The sequence below is a fragment of the Elephantulus edwardii genome, unplaced genomic scaffold, assembly GCF_000299155.1.
Source record: "Elephantulus edwardii isolate Elephantulus edwardi_28Jun2011 unplaced genomic scaffold, EleEdw1.0 scaffold00243, whole genome shotgun sequence".
Classification (NCBI taxonomy): domain Eukaryota; kingdom Metazoa; phylum Chordata; class Mammalia; order Macroscelidea; family Macroscelididae; genus Elephantulus; species Elephantulus edwardii.
The window spans coordinates 224,938-242,147 of record NW_006399993.1 but is presented as its reverse complement, the minus strand read 5'-3'; the positions used below and the strand labels follow the sequence as shown (position 1 = coordinate 242,147).

The window sequence follows — 17,210 nt, the reverse complement described above, 5'->3', positions numbered from 1 at the left end:
ATGAACACACTATATTTTCATCTCTCTGTGTTTTTGTAAATAGTACTATTTTGACCTTTTCGTCTATAGAATCTACTCCTGTTTGCCTTTCAGGACTCTGTGCCAGCCAGTCTGGATTAAGTACATCCTAATAAATGTTTTCACAGTACACATTTGAACTTGTTTCCTATTGTATAAAACCATGTTCTGTTTTACAGTGGGTGTTCTTTTTTTTTATCTCCTCTATTTGACTATAAGAACCTTGAGGACAAGGATCACAACTTTTTTGGTTTTGAATCCAAGTTGTATCTATAAAAATGTATCTTTGTTGAATTCATGGTATCTAAGAAGGAGGTTGTTGATAAGTCTTCCTCTGATCCTGATTATTCATTATAGAGTTCAGCTTTTTGAATGATTTACTCAGGATACAGACTGAATAGGTATGGAGAAAAGATAAAAATTCTCTGAGTATCACTATTGAGGAGCAATGATGTCAGTTTGAAGACTAAGGTACACCTGATTATGGCCATGTGCTTTTCAATCACTTGCTTTGCATCCGAGAGCTAGACAATGAGTAAAGATGATAGAAAAATCATCAATGCCTTTGAGTTATAGTACTGGGAAAAAGTACTGAATATACCATGGACTGCCAAAAGAACAAACAAATATGTCTTGGAAAAAGTGCAGCCAGAACGCTCCTTGCAGACAAGGATGGCAAAACTTTGTCTCACATACTTTGGGTATGTTACTGTTATCATTAGGTGCTTTCAAGTTGAGTATGAACCATACTGACCCTATGAATAACAGATCTGAACCCTGTACTATCCTCACGATTTCTGACACACTGAGTCCACTGCAGCAGTTATTTTGTCAATCAGCATCTGACTGAGGATCTTCCTCTCTTTCACAGATCCTCCACCTTTCCAATCATGATGTCCCTCCCTCTCCAAGGAATAGCCTAGAAATATGCCCAAAGTATGTGAAACGAAGCATTATCATCTTTGCTTCCAAGAAGCACTCTGGTTGTACTTTCTCCAAGACATATGTTTGTTCTTTTGGCCACGCATGGGATATTCAGTACTCTTCTCCAAAACCATAGTGCAAATGCATCAATTCTTCTGTCATCCTTATTCACTGTCCAGCTGTCAGATACATAGCAAGAGACTAAAAAGACTGTGGCATGAAGCAGGCGCACCTCAATTCTCATAGTAACATTATTGCTCCTCTATAACTGAAGAGGTTCCTGACTGCAAACTTTCCCAATGCAATACGTCTCCTGATCGCCGGACTGCTGGTACCAAGGGTGTTTTTGACCCAAGTAAGATGAAGTTGTTGACTGCTTCAATCTTTTTTCCATCTATCATGATGTTGTCTATTGGTAAAAATTTAGTTTCTTGATGTTGAGATGCAATTAACATTGAAGGCTATATTACGTTGCTAGGAGAGGTTATTCCTTAGAAAGGGAGGGAGACCTTCAATGAATTGAACTGTCATAGTGACTGCAGCAATGAACTCAGTATTTCAGAGATGATGAGGATGGCACGGGATAGGAGAGGGTATAGATCTGTTGTTCATAAGGTTGCTACGAATTGTACTCGTCTTGTTGGCACCTAACAACAACAACAAAGGGGAAGATTCCATATAATATTGAGAAGAAATAGACACAGAAATCAATGGTTTCATGAATAAAATGGAAAAGTAAATGATATTTCAATGCTTAAAAACTTTCAAGGTAAAAAACAACAACAAAATGGAAAAAAAAAAACCCAAAAAAACTTTCAAGGCAAAATCAGATTTTAACCCTTTAAATAGATGTCTTTTCCTTTCAGGGGGTGTTAACTTAAATACATAGTGTGATAAGGGCAATTCTTGTCAAGCCATGATAAGCTTTTTTTATTTGCCACTAAAAGCATCTTAATTGACATAGCTGTCCTTGGATTTATAAACATGGTTAATATTAATTTTACTTTCATTCCTACTTTAGGGCAAAAGCCTTACTTGAACTGCCCATCAAGAAATGAGTAACATTAATTTTAGAAATTGGCATGAAATAGCAACATAAATAATTTTAGAAAACCACTTGGAGGGTAATAAGCTTCCTTTGAAAACAATTATAAAGCTCTATTTCATCACTATTTGTCATCATGGGAGGCTACAGAAAACTCGTTTGCATTAACTTAGTTTCAACAGTCCTTTTGGAATGTCCACTGAAGCTAATTAAAACATTTTCAGGGCGAGCTCTGGAGGCCTAGTGGCAGGAAACTGCACTGCAATCCCCGAGGTGCACAGTTCAAATCCACCAGATGCTCTGCTGAAGAAGAAGGAACAATCACCTCCTGTACCAGTCAGATCCAATTTGACGGTACACACATAAAAAAAGAATAAATAAATAAATAAAAATTATTAAAAAAAACAAAAACAAAACCAAAACATTTTCAGTTAGCCTTCCCCAGTTTCAGATATGAAGGCCTAGCACTGAAGGAAACATTTCTGCATTCTTGTTTTCGTAAGCACTTCTTGCAACAAAGATAACAGTCAGATTAAAAAAACCAACTTATTAATTTGTTCCTAGATTCAACCAACTTATTAATTTGTTCCTAGATTCCTGATTAAAAAGAACTCAGAATCTAATATATGCACTAAAGATTCGAAAATCTTTGACTCTCTGCATATGTCCATCCACAAAGAAAGAAACAGCTCATATGCTTTGTGAATGCAAACAGTGCCACAGTATTTTGGAAAAGTAGGGGTGAATGCCTGTTTTCTTCCAAATTTTAAAGGCATGGCTACAAGTAAATTCTATGGGAGTTCTGGTGGCCTAGAGGGAAAAAGCTGTGCTGCTATCCCAAAGGTATGCAGTTTGAGGCCACCAGCGGAAAAAGGATGGGCAATTTCCTCTCATGTGATTAACTGCCTCTGAAAACCCTGCTGGAGGGTCAGCTATGGGTCGGTTCAGACTCTACAGTACACAACAACAACAGTAAATGCTAAGTGCTAAAGCCCATCAATTATTTTCCATCAATAGTTCTTAAAAAACACAAAAGAAAATATTTTAAAGCATCTTTAAAGATTAAGGGTAAGTTATGGCTTTTAGAAATTTTTTATTTCAGTTGTACATTAATTTGGCAGGTAAAGATGTAAAACATTTCTTATTGTAGGTTTTAGGTGAATATTTGAAAGCAATTACCCCATACCATTCATCGATCACTGGGCTTCAGAGCTAAACTACCTCTCATCCTCACACTACTGCCAAAAGATGGGTACAGAAATATTTTGCAAGCACTTTCATTTAGCAGTGCTCCCTTTCACCAGGTGACTGAACTGTGTAATATGCTCTTAGCACCAAGAAGAATGACAAGGCTATTTTTAGGTACTTTGCAAATGTACTATGCATATGGTTTCTCTCTTTACTTGAATTGATTCCTGCCCTCCTCCCACCCATTATTTAGCACATGCCTTAAATAAGTGAAAACTGAGAACAGGGATTAAAGTTACTGGGTGGCAACTAATAGCACTACAAACATAGGAAATAATCAACAGGGAACTCTAGTGGTGAAGTCCACAGGGAACTGTGCTGCTAAACCAAAGGTAGTGCCTTTCTTACGGTTTGAATTCACCAGTGGTTCTGTGGGAGAATGATGCACATTCTTCTCCTGTGAGATTTACGAACAGCCTCTCTTCTGTTGCAGAGTTCTTTCAGAATCAAAGTTATGGACAATTTAGAGACTAAAAAAGTTTCTACATTAGATTTGTTCGCCTGGATAAAGAAACTCTGTTTCTGTGTGGAAAGGATTAACATTTTAATTGTTTAGTAAATATATACTATTGTGTTGGGATATTACATAGGACATTTTTTTCACATATTCGTGTAAAAAAAGAAAACACTCTGAAATGAGTCCTCTACATCTAGAAAATAATACCAAAACAAACAAAACCAACACTAAATATTTAAGGGCGTTCTGGTGGCCTAGTGGCAAGAAGCTGAGCTGCAATCCTAAAGGCACACAGTTCAAATCCACCAGATGCTCTGCTACAGAAGGAAGGGCAATCTCCCCTTACGGCAGTCGGATCTGATTCGATGGTACATACCAACAAGAAAAAAAAAAAACAACAACAAAACTAAAAAAAACACCCACAAACCCCTAAATATTTATGGCTTACAAAGAAATATCATACTTTTACTACCTGCTTATTAATTTCTGTGATGTTTATCCAGACTTTGCTCAAGCCCAGCTCTCCAGATTCAATCTTCTCAAGCTGTTTTTGTTTGTCGAGTAGTTCTTCATTAATTTTAGGAATTTCTTGGAATGAACTTTTCTGATTAGATTCCACTAAAAGTAAGAACATGAACAATCATAGTCACAAACTTTCTTCATAGCATCAAGATAAAAGACAAAACAAAACAAAAATTACTTCAGAGCAGAAAGAAGGATTAATAAAAGCTACTTTGGGGGGGATACTAATTTATATATTATTGTATCATCTCTTATTTAAGCAAGTATTTTCTTTTAAAACAAAAGCTCCATTTTAACTGAGGCTATTTTACTACGAGGAGGGCTGGGGCACAGTAATTGAGTGGCTGGTTGCTAACTAAAAGATCAGGGGTCAAACCTATCAGCTGCTCCTTGGTAGCATGATGTGGCAGTTAGTTTCCATAAAATTAACAGCCTCCGAAACCCTACGGGGCAGTTTATGTAATCTACAGAATCACTATGAGTTAAAACTGACTAAATAGTGGTGGGTTTTTAGTTTGATATTTCATTACTAAGGAGCCCTGGTGGTGCAGTGGTTAAACATTCAGCTGTTAACCAAAAGGTATGAGGTTCAAACCCACCAATTCCTCTGTGTGAGAAAGATGTGGCAATTTGTTTCTGTAAATCTCACAGTCTTGGAAATCTTACAGGGCAGTTCTAATCTGTCCTTTTTGGTCACTATGAGTTGGAATCAACTGGATGGAAATGTTTTTATAACCTTTTTTTTTTAAATTTCACTACTGTAACTCTGGTTAAAGTTCATCAAAAGTTAATACCAAAGAACATGGTCAGAATAAACTGGATTTGAATATAAATTCTCTAACATATTAGCTATAATCCTGAGCAAATTACTTAAAATCTTTGAGTTTAGTTTCTACAATAGTAATATAGAAATAAAATGTACCTCATAAGGTTTTTAGAATGAAGTGAGAGATAGCACATAACACAGTTAATTAAGTATACAATAAATGAAAAACACTGATAAGCTCAATTAAGGGACTTTTTGATTAGTCAGTGAAGACTTATGGTTTAAATATTTGACAGCTTGAAAACAGTATCCTTTTCTCTTAAGAACATTTTTCCTTTTCATGAAAAACATTAACAATAGCTGAGGTTAAAATCAAACTCATTGTTTAAAAGCCAAAGACTGATTAGTTATAACTAAAAATGAGAAAGCAGAAACTGGCATGAAGGACTAGTATAAAATGATTCATTAAAATCTAAGTTCTAAAACTTTGTTTCTGAATAGTCAGCATTTAGAATACACTTGGCACATTGTAGGCACTCAATAAATATTTACTGACTGAATAAATCTGACCTTTGCTTACCTCTGAACCACATTTTTCACCACTCTATCTCTTCAATGTCCTTTTGTGCCAAGCTGATTCGAACATTCCAAGCTCTTTAAACCACAATGACCCTGCACAAGCTATTTTTCTGCCTGGATGCCCTTGCCCTGTCCCTTCTTCATTTCTATTACAGTAGTCTAGTTAATTCCTTTCAGGTTTTGACTCAAACAGCTACACCTCTACCTTGGACCAAGAGGGCCTCACAACTCTGAATTCTAAACCTTTTGCCATCATGTTGATTCTGACTCATAACTACCCCGTAAGGATAAAGTGGAACTGTTTCACAGGATTTACCAGGCTATCATCTTTATAGAAGCAGACTGTCACATCCTTTTCCAGGTTCGGCTAGCGAATTCAAACTCCTGACTTTTTGGTTAGAAGAGAATTTAAAAACTGAGTTACCAGGACTCCATATTCTATCAGGCATTTAATACCCTGTGCTGTAAATTCTTGACTCGGCTCTCTCTCCTGACAGTGAACTGTTTGAGGACAAAATTAAGTCTTTACTTGTTGTTGTATTCTCAGTGCCCAGTACAGTGCCAAGAACACAAAAGCATTCACATACTTTCCAGCAAAATAACAACAGGGTGTGAAATGGAATTATTATTACTGCTATTTAAGAAAATAAAAAAAAATAAAATTACGCTAGCAGCAGCAAAAATAACATTGTAGGTGATGGTGCTAATAAATAAAAAAATACCATTGCTTTAATAAAATCTATTATAAAAACTTCAGAATTATAAAAACAAATTAAAATTTTTTCATTAATTTCCTAATAATAGACATCAAAAGACTTATTTAAAAATAAGAGACCTCCCTAAGAGCTTTTAAAGGTGCTCTGGAAGAACAAGGTGTCACATGTTACAGTAACTGAAACATCATAGGTTTGAAGCCATCAACTAATTCACCAGCTGCTCTTTGGAAGAAAAATGGGAAGTCTTCTCTCACAAATATTTGCAGCCTTGAAAGCTCAATGGAAGGTGCTATGAATTGGAACTGACTAGGCGGCAGTGAATTTTGGAAATGTTTTTAATGTATCACTTGATTTATAAATGCAGGAACACATTTCATAAAGTAAGAACAGTTTCTTAACAAGCCTAAAATAATGCAGCACTTAGTCTTCTGAGTTTCTTAAACATTTTTAGTTAACGATATTAAAAAACTTCATCCTGCTGTTGTTAGGTGGTCAAATATCCCATGAGAGGAGGGGAAATCTCATTCCTTCTTGTAATCTATACCAATTAAGCAGAAGAAAGGAAGGAAATAAAACAAACATAAATAACTCAGGTATGGTTATTAACTAATAAATATATAAAGCCAACAAGCTGTGAAGGTACTATGGATACTAAGGATTGTGGGACTCAACAAGGGACCACAATCATCTGATGTTGGTGCTTTTTAGGAGACAAGTCAGGAAGAGAAATTTTTATTACATAAATAGGAGGAAGTGGGGCAAACAATTTATGATTACTAACTCATGCTCTCTCAGCAAGGAAAGCAACTCATTTAAAATTTAGTATGTTAATACTAAACACAGCTAGTTTTTTTCTGATGTTTGAGATCAGGAAATGGAGATTTCAGCATATACCCTTTTTGACAGAATACATAAATGCCATAGAAACATTTCCTAACCTTTTAGAGTTCACAATGAATATTAATGTAATTATTATTCATCAACTTGTTACTAAGCTATCACTATGTGCCCAGTCTTGCACGACTACTACTCATTGCTGTTGGATCATAACTGACTTATAACTAACCTTCCAGTGGATTACAGAAGTTATAAATTGCATGGGAGGAGACTGCTTTGTTTCCACAGAGCAACTGTGAGATTAAAAATACCTGCCTTGGGTTGGCAGTGCAACTTCTTACTCATTAGGAGACCAGAGCCTCTTAGCTTTGCACTGATGTTGTTGCTAGTTACCATCAAGTTGGAAGCGACTCATAGCTGACCCTTCAGCAGCTTTTCAGGGGCAGTAAACTGCATGGGAGGATATGGCCCATGTTTCTCCCACGGAGCAGCTGGTAGATTTCAACCAAGCACTTTTGGGTTGGCAGAACAACTCTTTACCACTAGGCCCCCAGAACTCCTTAGCCTTACAGTAGGCACTAGGATATTAAAGCAACCTCAAAGGTCTCTAATAGAGCATGAGATGTGGCCATACAACTATTACACAGTGTGATAGATTTATGATAAAGAATGACCAAAATGCTCCAGTAGAACAAATACATACACACACACACATAGGTATTTTTTTTTAAGGGGAAAATGGTGACTCAAAGATTAAGTGACTTGTTTCAAGTTTGATAGCTAGTAATGAGCAACCCAGGATTTTGCTCATAGGATGTGTCTTCTATCTAGCATACTATAGCTGTCATAGGTAAATGCATTCTATTGCCTTCATTAGTACAAGAATATTTTTAATGACCAAATTTCATCTTTTATTTTTGCACCAATCTGTTGTCATTCATTAAATTATTATCTGCACAACCAGAAAAGGAGATGCTTGACTTACTAGCATTTTCCCTTCTCTTTGAAATTTTTTCCCTCTTTCCCTACAGTTTTATGAATTATAGATAACTTGATAGCACCTAAAAACAAAATGTTTCATAGTTGAGTGACAGAGGTAGTGTTGAGACAAATATCTTCCTTAAAATAACACCAAGTTCTTTTGAAATACTTGGTTCTAGAAAAGAATATTGAGCTAAAAGTCTTAATACCTTTGGTTTAAAAATCAAGGAAAAATACCTATAGCCTATTTGCTTTGCTTTCTAGGTTAAATATCTAAGTAACCTTCTCATAAGTGTCTTGGAAAATTTACTGAGAATAAACAAGTCTGAAATTATCAAAAAAAGAGTAAAGTCAGACAAGTAAGCAATACCGAGTAAGTAACTTCTACGGTCCTCTCAAAAAAGAAAGGAAAATATAAAATACATTTAATTTAAAGTAGATGCATAATTTAAAGAAAGATCATTAAGCTTAATAGAGTCGGATCAGTACAAAACACTTTGGAGCAAGTGGCCCACAATGGTTCCGATTATGGTCTCTGTTCCAGACTCATCCCCTTTCCTCCATCAGGAAGAAACCCTACTTATAAACATTCCAGGTGTTGGCATTTCTATTATAGCAACCAAAGCCAACAAAGTAGCTAAACTGACACTTCCAAATATGATTCGTTCAGCTGGGTGACCGACAGGGTCAGAGTCTTAAGGAAATAAGGCTCAGGGATAGAAGGCTGGTCTCATGGGCCAGGTGTTTCTCCTGAAAATAATGTTTCTAGGTATTTGTATTAATAGCTGCTCAATAAATATTTGTTGACTGAGTGTAACATCTATTACATTTTAAATATGAATTTATAAACAAAGATATTCTTGCAAAGTTCAGCAAAGTTTTCCATAAACACAAACACAGAACAGTAACAGAAAAGTACCCCTGGAGGGCAGAATTTTGTGATGTTTTGAAATTTATGAATAATAGCTATATGTGATAAAAACAAGCTATACCATAAGCTCAAGAGGCCCAACTAATAACAAAGAAATGATGGTATGAACAGGTGTCTTCAATGATTATTTATAAATGAAATAGCGTTTCTGAGAACCTCATTCCCAACTTATGGTCACAACTTACATTACAAAGAAAACACTGGCCTTAAATACATTGTGCAGTGCTGCTAAGGACAAACATCAAAGAGGATAAAACCTAGAATACAAATATTATGCTTTTTCATTCTGTATTCTGATTCAAGCAGTGGATAGAATATAGAGGTCAGGATGATTCTGTTTGAGAATTATCTCTTTTTCATTCCTACCCACTGACTCAGTAGCTCAGAAAAGAAAACTAAAGTTAGTATTTCAACATTTTTTTCCAAGCAACACCACTGGCAATGTGATTAATACATTAGCTGAGGATGAAATGTACCTACTTAGGTTCAGAACTTGAATAACTGCAGTTAGTAAAGAAATTGGGGTAAAGGGAAAAATGGATGCTATGAGGGTTCCTGTGATTAAGTTGAAACTGGTTTCTTAACATAAAATTAATCTCTAAAATTCAGAATCTCTAAAATTTAGAATCAAATGTCTCAGTGTTGCGAAAGGAAGATGTTTAGATTAAACCTGGTTGAAGCTCCTAAGCAAACAGACCTATGGGGGGGAGTATTACATGGGAGGACATTGCCCCCTTTTCTCCTAATGGATTTGAATCACCTGCCTTTGAGTTCCAGAGCAACTCCTTTCCCATTAGGCTATTAGAGCTTCCTGATTGAAGATTCTAGGCAAAGAAATCTTTCAGGAAAAAGTAGATTGGATGGTAAAATATAATTTGAAATATGTGGAAAAAAAAGAAGAGCCCATTAAACTTTGAAACTCTTCATGGTACAAATATTTCTGCCACTTGTACACTATTAGGCAAGTACTATGAGCATTACTATAAGCCATTCATTAATATGTAATTTAATTTAAAGAATCACAAATATTTTGTGAAACTTTAAAATGGTAATACTTACTAATGGTATCTAAAGTTCTTTTTTCCTTGAAACCACAAATATAAGCACAGCTAAAGATAGCTGGGGGAGCTCTGGTGGACTAGTGGTAAGAAGCTATGGCTGCAATCCCAAAGGTACATGGTTCTAATCCACCAGCTGGTCCACAGAAGGATGGGCAAGCTTCTCCTGTCAGATTCCAACTTAAAGGCATACAACAAGAAGGATAGCAGAGAAATCTCATCTTCCTTTAAACTTAAAACCGATACTCAGAAAACCTCTATTTTTAAACCCTCTTACTGAATGTTCTTAGATTATTGATCCAAGTTGGTATCAAAGAGATCTGTGGGCACTTTAAAAGAGTTTGTAGGCCTACAAAGTCATTGGGAATAGTGATTTGTAACTTGGCACAACCTAAGCATTTCACAAAGCTTCCTCTTCTTTATCATTAACCATTCCTATGTGTTCCTATACTGACTGTTTATCTTAAGGAGAAAAATATTTTGACAAGCATGCCCATGAGTCCAGTGTTGCCACTGTCAACTTTATATATGGGAAAGCCACAAGTGGTGGTAAGCAAGCTTTGGACTCCTAGACCACAGCTCTCCTTTGCTGCACTCTCCACTCTAATCTCAACGCCATGATTTCAGACTTGATTTATCTTGTGGTATATAAACATTATTTTTTGTTTGTGGGTTTAAAAACAAATAATTGTTACAGCCTTAAAATTGGTAGCTAAGAAAATGTATAGGCAAAATGTTTAATGTAGCATGGTCTATTGTGTCCTAAAATAAAAAAAAGATTCTAAGACATTATGAAGAGTAGTCACTTACTTGTTCTAAATTTTTCCTTGAGGGCATCTAGATCTTCCTTGAGAGCAATTTGCATCCACACCAAGCCAACACAGGCCACAACACAGGCAGCAAGGATGACAAAAGCACAGAGGGGATAACAGATCTTGCAGCATCGTAAATAGTCTCCCCTGGTTGTAAGAGCAAAGTCAATCATGAGTACAAACGTGATAATGAGCACAGCTTTATTAGCAAGAGTACACACGTGCTGCCATGCAGTCATCTTCATTAACCTTACCCATGGACATAAGGTACATAACTAACGCACTTAAGCCTGCACAGCAGAGTGAAAACAATGAAACAGTATGATCTATGAAGGATTTATCTACTGGGAATAAAGGTTTCAAATGTTACATGAAATAGAAGGTGTTGCTGTGAGCCAGAGGACACACCTCAGGGCCCTGCAGCTTATGGCCATCATCAATTCAGGAGAGAGGTTTTGGGAGATAATCTGTGATCAAAAAAATAGAGACCAGTGCTTCTCTGTACTGTAATTTACTTATCAACTTTACTTTCAAACTTGCCCTCCATTATTCCAATGGATTCTGCCTCAGTTACTGAAACTTCGTAAACTTTTGAGCAAGTTTTACTACAAAAGGAATGAAAGAAATAAGATCTTTTGCGTTAAGTGGACACCTGGTACGCTCTAGTTTATTGGTTCAGAAGGAAACACAGAAAGGCGTGAGATTCCACATCACACTTTAACCAGCACTTGGATTCTGAACCAATTAAGCAAGGTGACTTCCAGGATAAGGATTCATTAGACTCTCACATTCCAAATCCAGGATGGTCCTTAAACCACCTAATTGGACAGAACTACTTAAGAGTGCATTTTTTGTAACAGAACAAAAGGGCACAGACACCCTAAACAAATTCCTTCTAGGATTTAAGTGACCCAATGCTCGGTGTGAAATTTGCTATGATCTCAGCACAATCCTTTTTTCTTTTAGCATACTTCCTGAGAGAGCCCTAAGAGTACCTTCAGTTTACCCTTTAGCCTTTCCCTACTCTGAGCTCCAATTCCCAATGTCTTCCTGTTCACTACCACTTGATTTGTTCAGTGGCCACTCATGGGGGGTGGGGGGGAAAGCTTTTTCTTTTTGTCTCCACCCTCCATGTACTCTCAAAGCTCATACTTCTTATATCATGTCCTGCATCGTATTTCCCCATCACCAAGATTTAGATTCATTAGGATTACAATGAATAAATAAGTAATATGCAGTCTGAAGACCCTGTCTCTACTACATTCCCTGCCCCCTCAATTTTAGAGGCTTAATACACAAAGCTCCCTTGCCCCTATATCCCTATTCTTAGCATGTCTTTTATTTCCATCTTTGCTTCCCTGTGTTCTTAGCACGTCCTTTACATCCATATTTCCATCCTGGATTCCAAGTTCTTTTCACGCTTACAGATTCCCAAACTGTCCTTCATTTAGGATCTGGACTTGTCTTCTGCTTAACACTTTTTATCTCTTTGCTTTCCAAGATCTATATCCTTTATTCTTCCCTTAAATGTGCCCCTTACAAAGGCATATCTTTTTCCCCATTCCACCTCTCAGAATTTCATCACTCACTTGGCGAAGCGAGAGCGATTCCCAATTAAATCGAATTCTTCCTCGGAGCTGGACTCTGAGTCTGAGTCAGGTGGCTCAGTGCGAAGCAGACGGTGGCCTGAGCCTTTCTTGGCCTTCTTTCTCCTGCTGTCCCCAGCCAAGCCAATCAATGCATTAAGCTCTTTGCGTTTCTTCATCTTCTTGTGTGGGGTGAGTGCAGCACCCGTTCCTGGGCTGCCAGGTTCGTACCCGACGCCCAGGTCTCTGGGTGCCTTGGAGCTGCCTTCCAGGGTGAGGAATTCTGGGCTGGAGCCCCCCTCCCCCAAGTCACTCCCACCCAGGGGTGGGACTGACTAGGTTTACTAGGGACAAGAGATTAGAGCTCAGAGAGGAGTGGAACTCTACTGGTTTGGAGAAGTGTCATAGAGGTAGCCAGCGAGCTGGTGATCCAAATTGTAAGGCTCTGGATCGGTTAGATAAAAGGCTGGAAAGAAACCAACTTTTTATCTCCCAAGCGGGGGTGGGGGGAGAGGAAGAAGTAAAATCAAGAATGATTTTTAACCCTGATCAAGTAGGTTCTATTTCTAAGGGTGCTCTAGGAGCTGGGGAACGGCACACTGGTGTTCTGGATCTTTAGGGCAGGACTTCCAAAGGCAGGGTGGGGTGAGGGTGCAGAGCGAGCAAAACAAAACTCGTTTTTGAAGGGGAAAAGAGGGGAGTGCTGAGCTAGACAGTAGGGACACGCAGGCCCCTCTCGTGGCTGGACAAGGAGCAGCAGGATGGAGCTCCTAACTACTGCCACCCGGACACAGTCCTCGGCGCCAAGAAAGTGCCCGGGCCAGGAAGTCCAGGTCTGGGATGATCACTGCTCTCCAGCCACTGTCCTGAGTTTGAAGGAAGCCCGTGTCAAGAAGACTCAAAACCCCAGCTCGAGGGCTCGGTCTGAGAGGAGCCAGTCCCGCGCCGGAGGAGACCCAGTCTGGGTGCTCGGGCCTGGGGGGTGGGGGTCGCAGTGCTGAAGGGTGTCTCCGGGGCTCACCCCACCTGAAGCGGTCCTGCCCCGAGTTTGAGGTATTCCGGCACGGGTAACTCTCGGCAACTCACACGTGCCGGCCCCACTTCAGCTGTGACTCCAGCCCCCAGCCCGGCTCAGGCCGAGGCTGTTCCCGACGCGCAGGTGGCGGCAGCGGCGAACTCGCGCTCCAGAGCCGGGCCATCACTCCAGCCCCAGATTACTTCCCCTTTGGCAGCAGCCGCCAGCGCCGCCTGCCAGTAAGGCGCGCCTCCATTGGTCTGCCGCCTGGGTGACGTCACTCACGGGGACGCGAGTGATAGCAAGGAGGCGGGGCCTTAAAGGGGCCCTGGCTTTGGAGAGGTGTGAGGCTCGCCTGCTGGTTAAAGGTAGCCCCTCCTTGGGAGGGTCACCTGGAACGAGAGACTCACCTGAGCCTGGGCGGAGTTTTGTTCTTAGGGTAGCGGGGGCGGGTATGTGAAGCGTCCGGCTGCTTGTCCGGTTTACAGAGCTCATAAGCTGGGTCAGTTGTGAGCTGGATCAACCCAGTCTAGAGGCTCCGCCCCTGTGACTCGCAGTGTTTATAAAGTTTAAGCGTGCTTCAGATTAACGAAGCACTGTGCTATGAACACGTTAATTTATTCTACAAATGTTTCTTGAAAGTTTATTATGCTCTGGGAGCTACATTCTAGCCCTGAAAGTAGTACAGCAATGCACGAAACCGTCTCTGTCTCTGCACTGCGTTAGGAGATTAAACAAAATTCAGAGTATCAGATAAAGCTTGAGTTTCACAACACAAAATACTATTAACCACTATATGATCACAGCCAAAGTTAGAATTTCGAATATAGAATGAACGATTATTTCAGTATGTTTCATGCAACGTTTTGGAAGTATACAAAAAGTTACCTTTTCTTTATCTGATAATTAAATGGGCATCTTGAATTTTCTAAGCTAACCCCACGTTTCCTGCAATTCTCCTATAAGAGAACTATAAGCAAGGAGGTGAATTAAGTGATAATTGTTATGAGGAAAATTGAAACATGGTAAGGGATGGGATACCCTGTGATAAAGGAATATTTGATAAGAAACCCGAAAGAAGTGAGGGAATGAAATGTGCAATGTCGTTGAAGGAGAGCCCAGGATGAGCTGGTGTGACTGGACCTGAAGGAGTAAGGGAGAGAGGGGTAGAAAATGAAGGCAGAGAAGGAACAATCAGGGACCAGCTCTTGTAGGGCTGTATGAACTACTGCAAAGACATTGAGAACCCACAGAGTTGTTTAAACAGAGAAGGCACTTGCTCTGGCTTAGTTTGGGATTTTTTGGCCTTATTATTTTGTTTGTTTGTTTTCCTCAAGGCTTACAAAGCTTACGAACCTTATCATACAATTATCTCTAGACATTTTATAACATCAATTACCGTTGATGAATATATTTAATGAATTGCAAATTTTCTATCAACCCCTTATTATATATTGTTTTTTTCCTTCAGCCAGTTTACCTATTTATTAATGCTTACTCCGCTCTCACTCCCTTCCAATCCTCCTCAACTTTTTTTTTAAATTTTTTTATTTTATACTGATTTACTTACAAAATTTGTATACAGTGTTTCTGGCTTGGCTTTCTTAAAATACTACTACTCTTACCCCCTCCCTCATTCTATTGTTTTCCACACAGTAGTCAGAGTAGAGATTAATTAGGAGACTATTTCAACAATCCAGTTTAAACATGGTAAAGGTGGTCTAAGGTGGAGGTTGGGAGCAATCTGGATTATTTTTGAAGATAGACCAACAATATTTGCTGATAGATGAAAGACATAGCAAACAGGTGTATCATGGATGACACCCAAGTTTTGGAGTGAAGCAATTAGAAGAATGGAATTGTCACCTGCTGAGATGGTGCTGGGCAGTTTTAGGCTAGTACAGTAGGTAAGTGCTTAATTTGCTAAACAAAGATCAGCAGTTTGAAATCACCAGCTGTTCCTTAGGAGAAATATGTGATTTTATATAGATTACAGCCTTGGAAAATCTAAGGGACAATTCTATTCTGTCCGTTAGAGTCATTATGAATCAGAATCAACTAGATAACAATGGATTTTTGGTTTAGTATGGATGGTAAAGAATTAGAAGTTCAGCTGTCAACTAGCTAAACTTGAAGGTCCAATTTGGTAATCGAATGGGGATGTTGTATGGACAGTTAGGTATAAACACTGAGAATTCTGGGCAGAGACTGAAACATAAAATAAGCACTTGGGAGTCATCAGATACAGATGATATTTAAAGCAAATTATTTCAGTTATTTATGAAGAAGTCACTTAAAGTGATTTTTATGTTTTTATTCTTACTGGGGCATTTACACTGTCTTTGTCCTAGAAATTCTACCTAAACTGTGAACCTATTTCTAATTTGGTTGTGTGTTTTTTAAAAAATGTAGTAAAAAATAGATATAACAAAATATTCACCAGTTTAACAATTTTTACATGTATAATCAAGAACCCAGGGCACTGAGGCAGGGCAAATGAAGAAATGACTTCTGGTTAGCCAGACAAGATGTCTCTATTCCTGGTAACTAGTCCAGGCTGCTCATTTGTTATCAACAACATAATAAGTAAGTGATGACTATGTAAGTGGGAAGGAGCATTGGTGGTAAAATGGTTAAGTGCTTGACTACTCATAGAAAAGTCAGTGGTTTGAACTCACCTAATTGTTCTGTGAGAGAAAAGACCTGGTAAATTGTTTTTGTGAATATTATAGCCTAGAAAATACTATGGGGCTATAGAATTATTATGACTTGGAATCTGAGCCTCAGAGTTTTCCTCTGTAAGCTGAAGGTGAATACTATTTCACAGAAGAGACAAATAAGGTGCTTGTGAAAGTGCTTTTGAAGTACATACACAAACCCAAGAGCCAACATCATTCTCAATGGAGGGAGTTTAAAGTCATTCCCTTTGAGAACAGGAACAAGGCAAGAATGTCTGCTATCATCTCTCCTACTCAATATTGTATTGGAAGTCTTAGTGATAGCAATAAGACAAGAGAAGGGAATAAGAGGTATTCAAATTGGCAAAGATGTTGTTGTTGTTATGTGCCGTTGAGTCGCTTGCGACCCATAGCGACCCTATGTACAACAGACCTAAACCTTGCTCTAGCCTGTGCCAACTACACTGCTTCCGACACACCCATCCCGATTACTCCAGTCACTGAATCAATCCACCTCATAGAGGGTCTTCCCCTCCTGTGCTGTCCCTCCACCCTCCGAAGCATGATGTCTCCAACGACTGGTCCCTCCTTACAACATGTCCAAAGTATGTCAGATGAAGCCCCAGAAACCTTGCCTCCAAGGAGCAGCCCGGTTTAACCCTCTCAAGGATGAATCTGTTTGTTTTCTTGGCAGTCCCTGGTACATTCAATACTCTTCTCTAGCACCACAGCTCAAAGACATCAATTCTCCTTCTATCCTCCCTAGTCATTGTCCAACTCTCTGATCCATAACAAGTGATTGCATAGACCATGACCTGTATCAGGCGCACCAGAGTGACACCATTGCTCTTCAGATCTTTGGAAAGGTCCCTAACAGCAGACTTTTCCATCGCAATTCGTCTTTTAATTTTCTGGCTGCTGGTGCCAAGAGTGTTGACTGTGGAGCCAAGCAGAAGTTGGTAACAATCTCAATCTCTTCACCATTCATCCTGATGCTGGCAATTGGTCCAGTGGTAGGAATCTTTGTCTTCTTGACA

At 38.8% G+C, this 17,210-nt stretch overlaps 1 protein-coding gene across 1 annotated transcript in view; it reads right to left on the bottom strand.

Annotated features, from left to right (window-relative positions):
• The window catches only part of EFCAB14 (EF-hand calcium binding domain 14), a 51,207-nt gene extending 38,434 nt beyond the window's left edge, over nt 1-12,773 (bottom strand). Inside the window, 3 exon segments of the mRNA XM_006899012.1 lie at nt 4,165-4,310; nt 10,893-11,041; nt 12,484-12,773. Of these exon segments, the coding sequence (XP_006899074.1) occupies nt 4,165-4,310; nt 10,893-11,041; nt 12,484-12,659 (471 nt within the window). The 5' untranslated portion in view covers nt 12,660-12,773.
• Nucleotides 12,774-17,210: the final 4,437 nt, after the last annotated feature.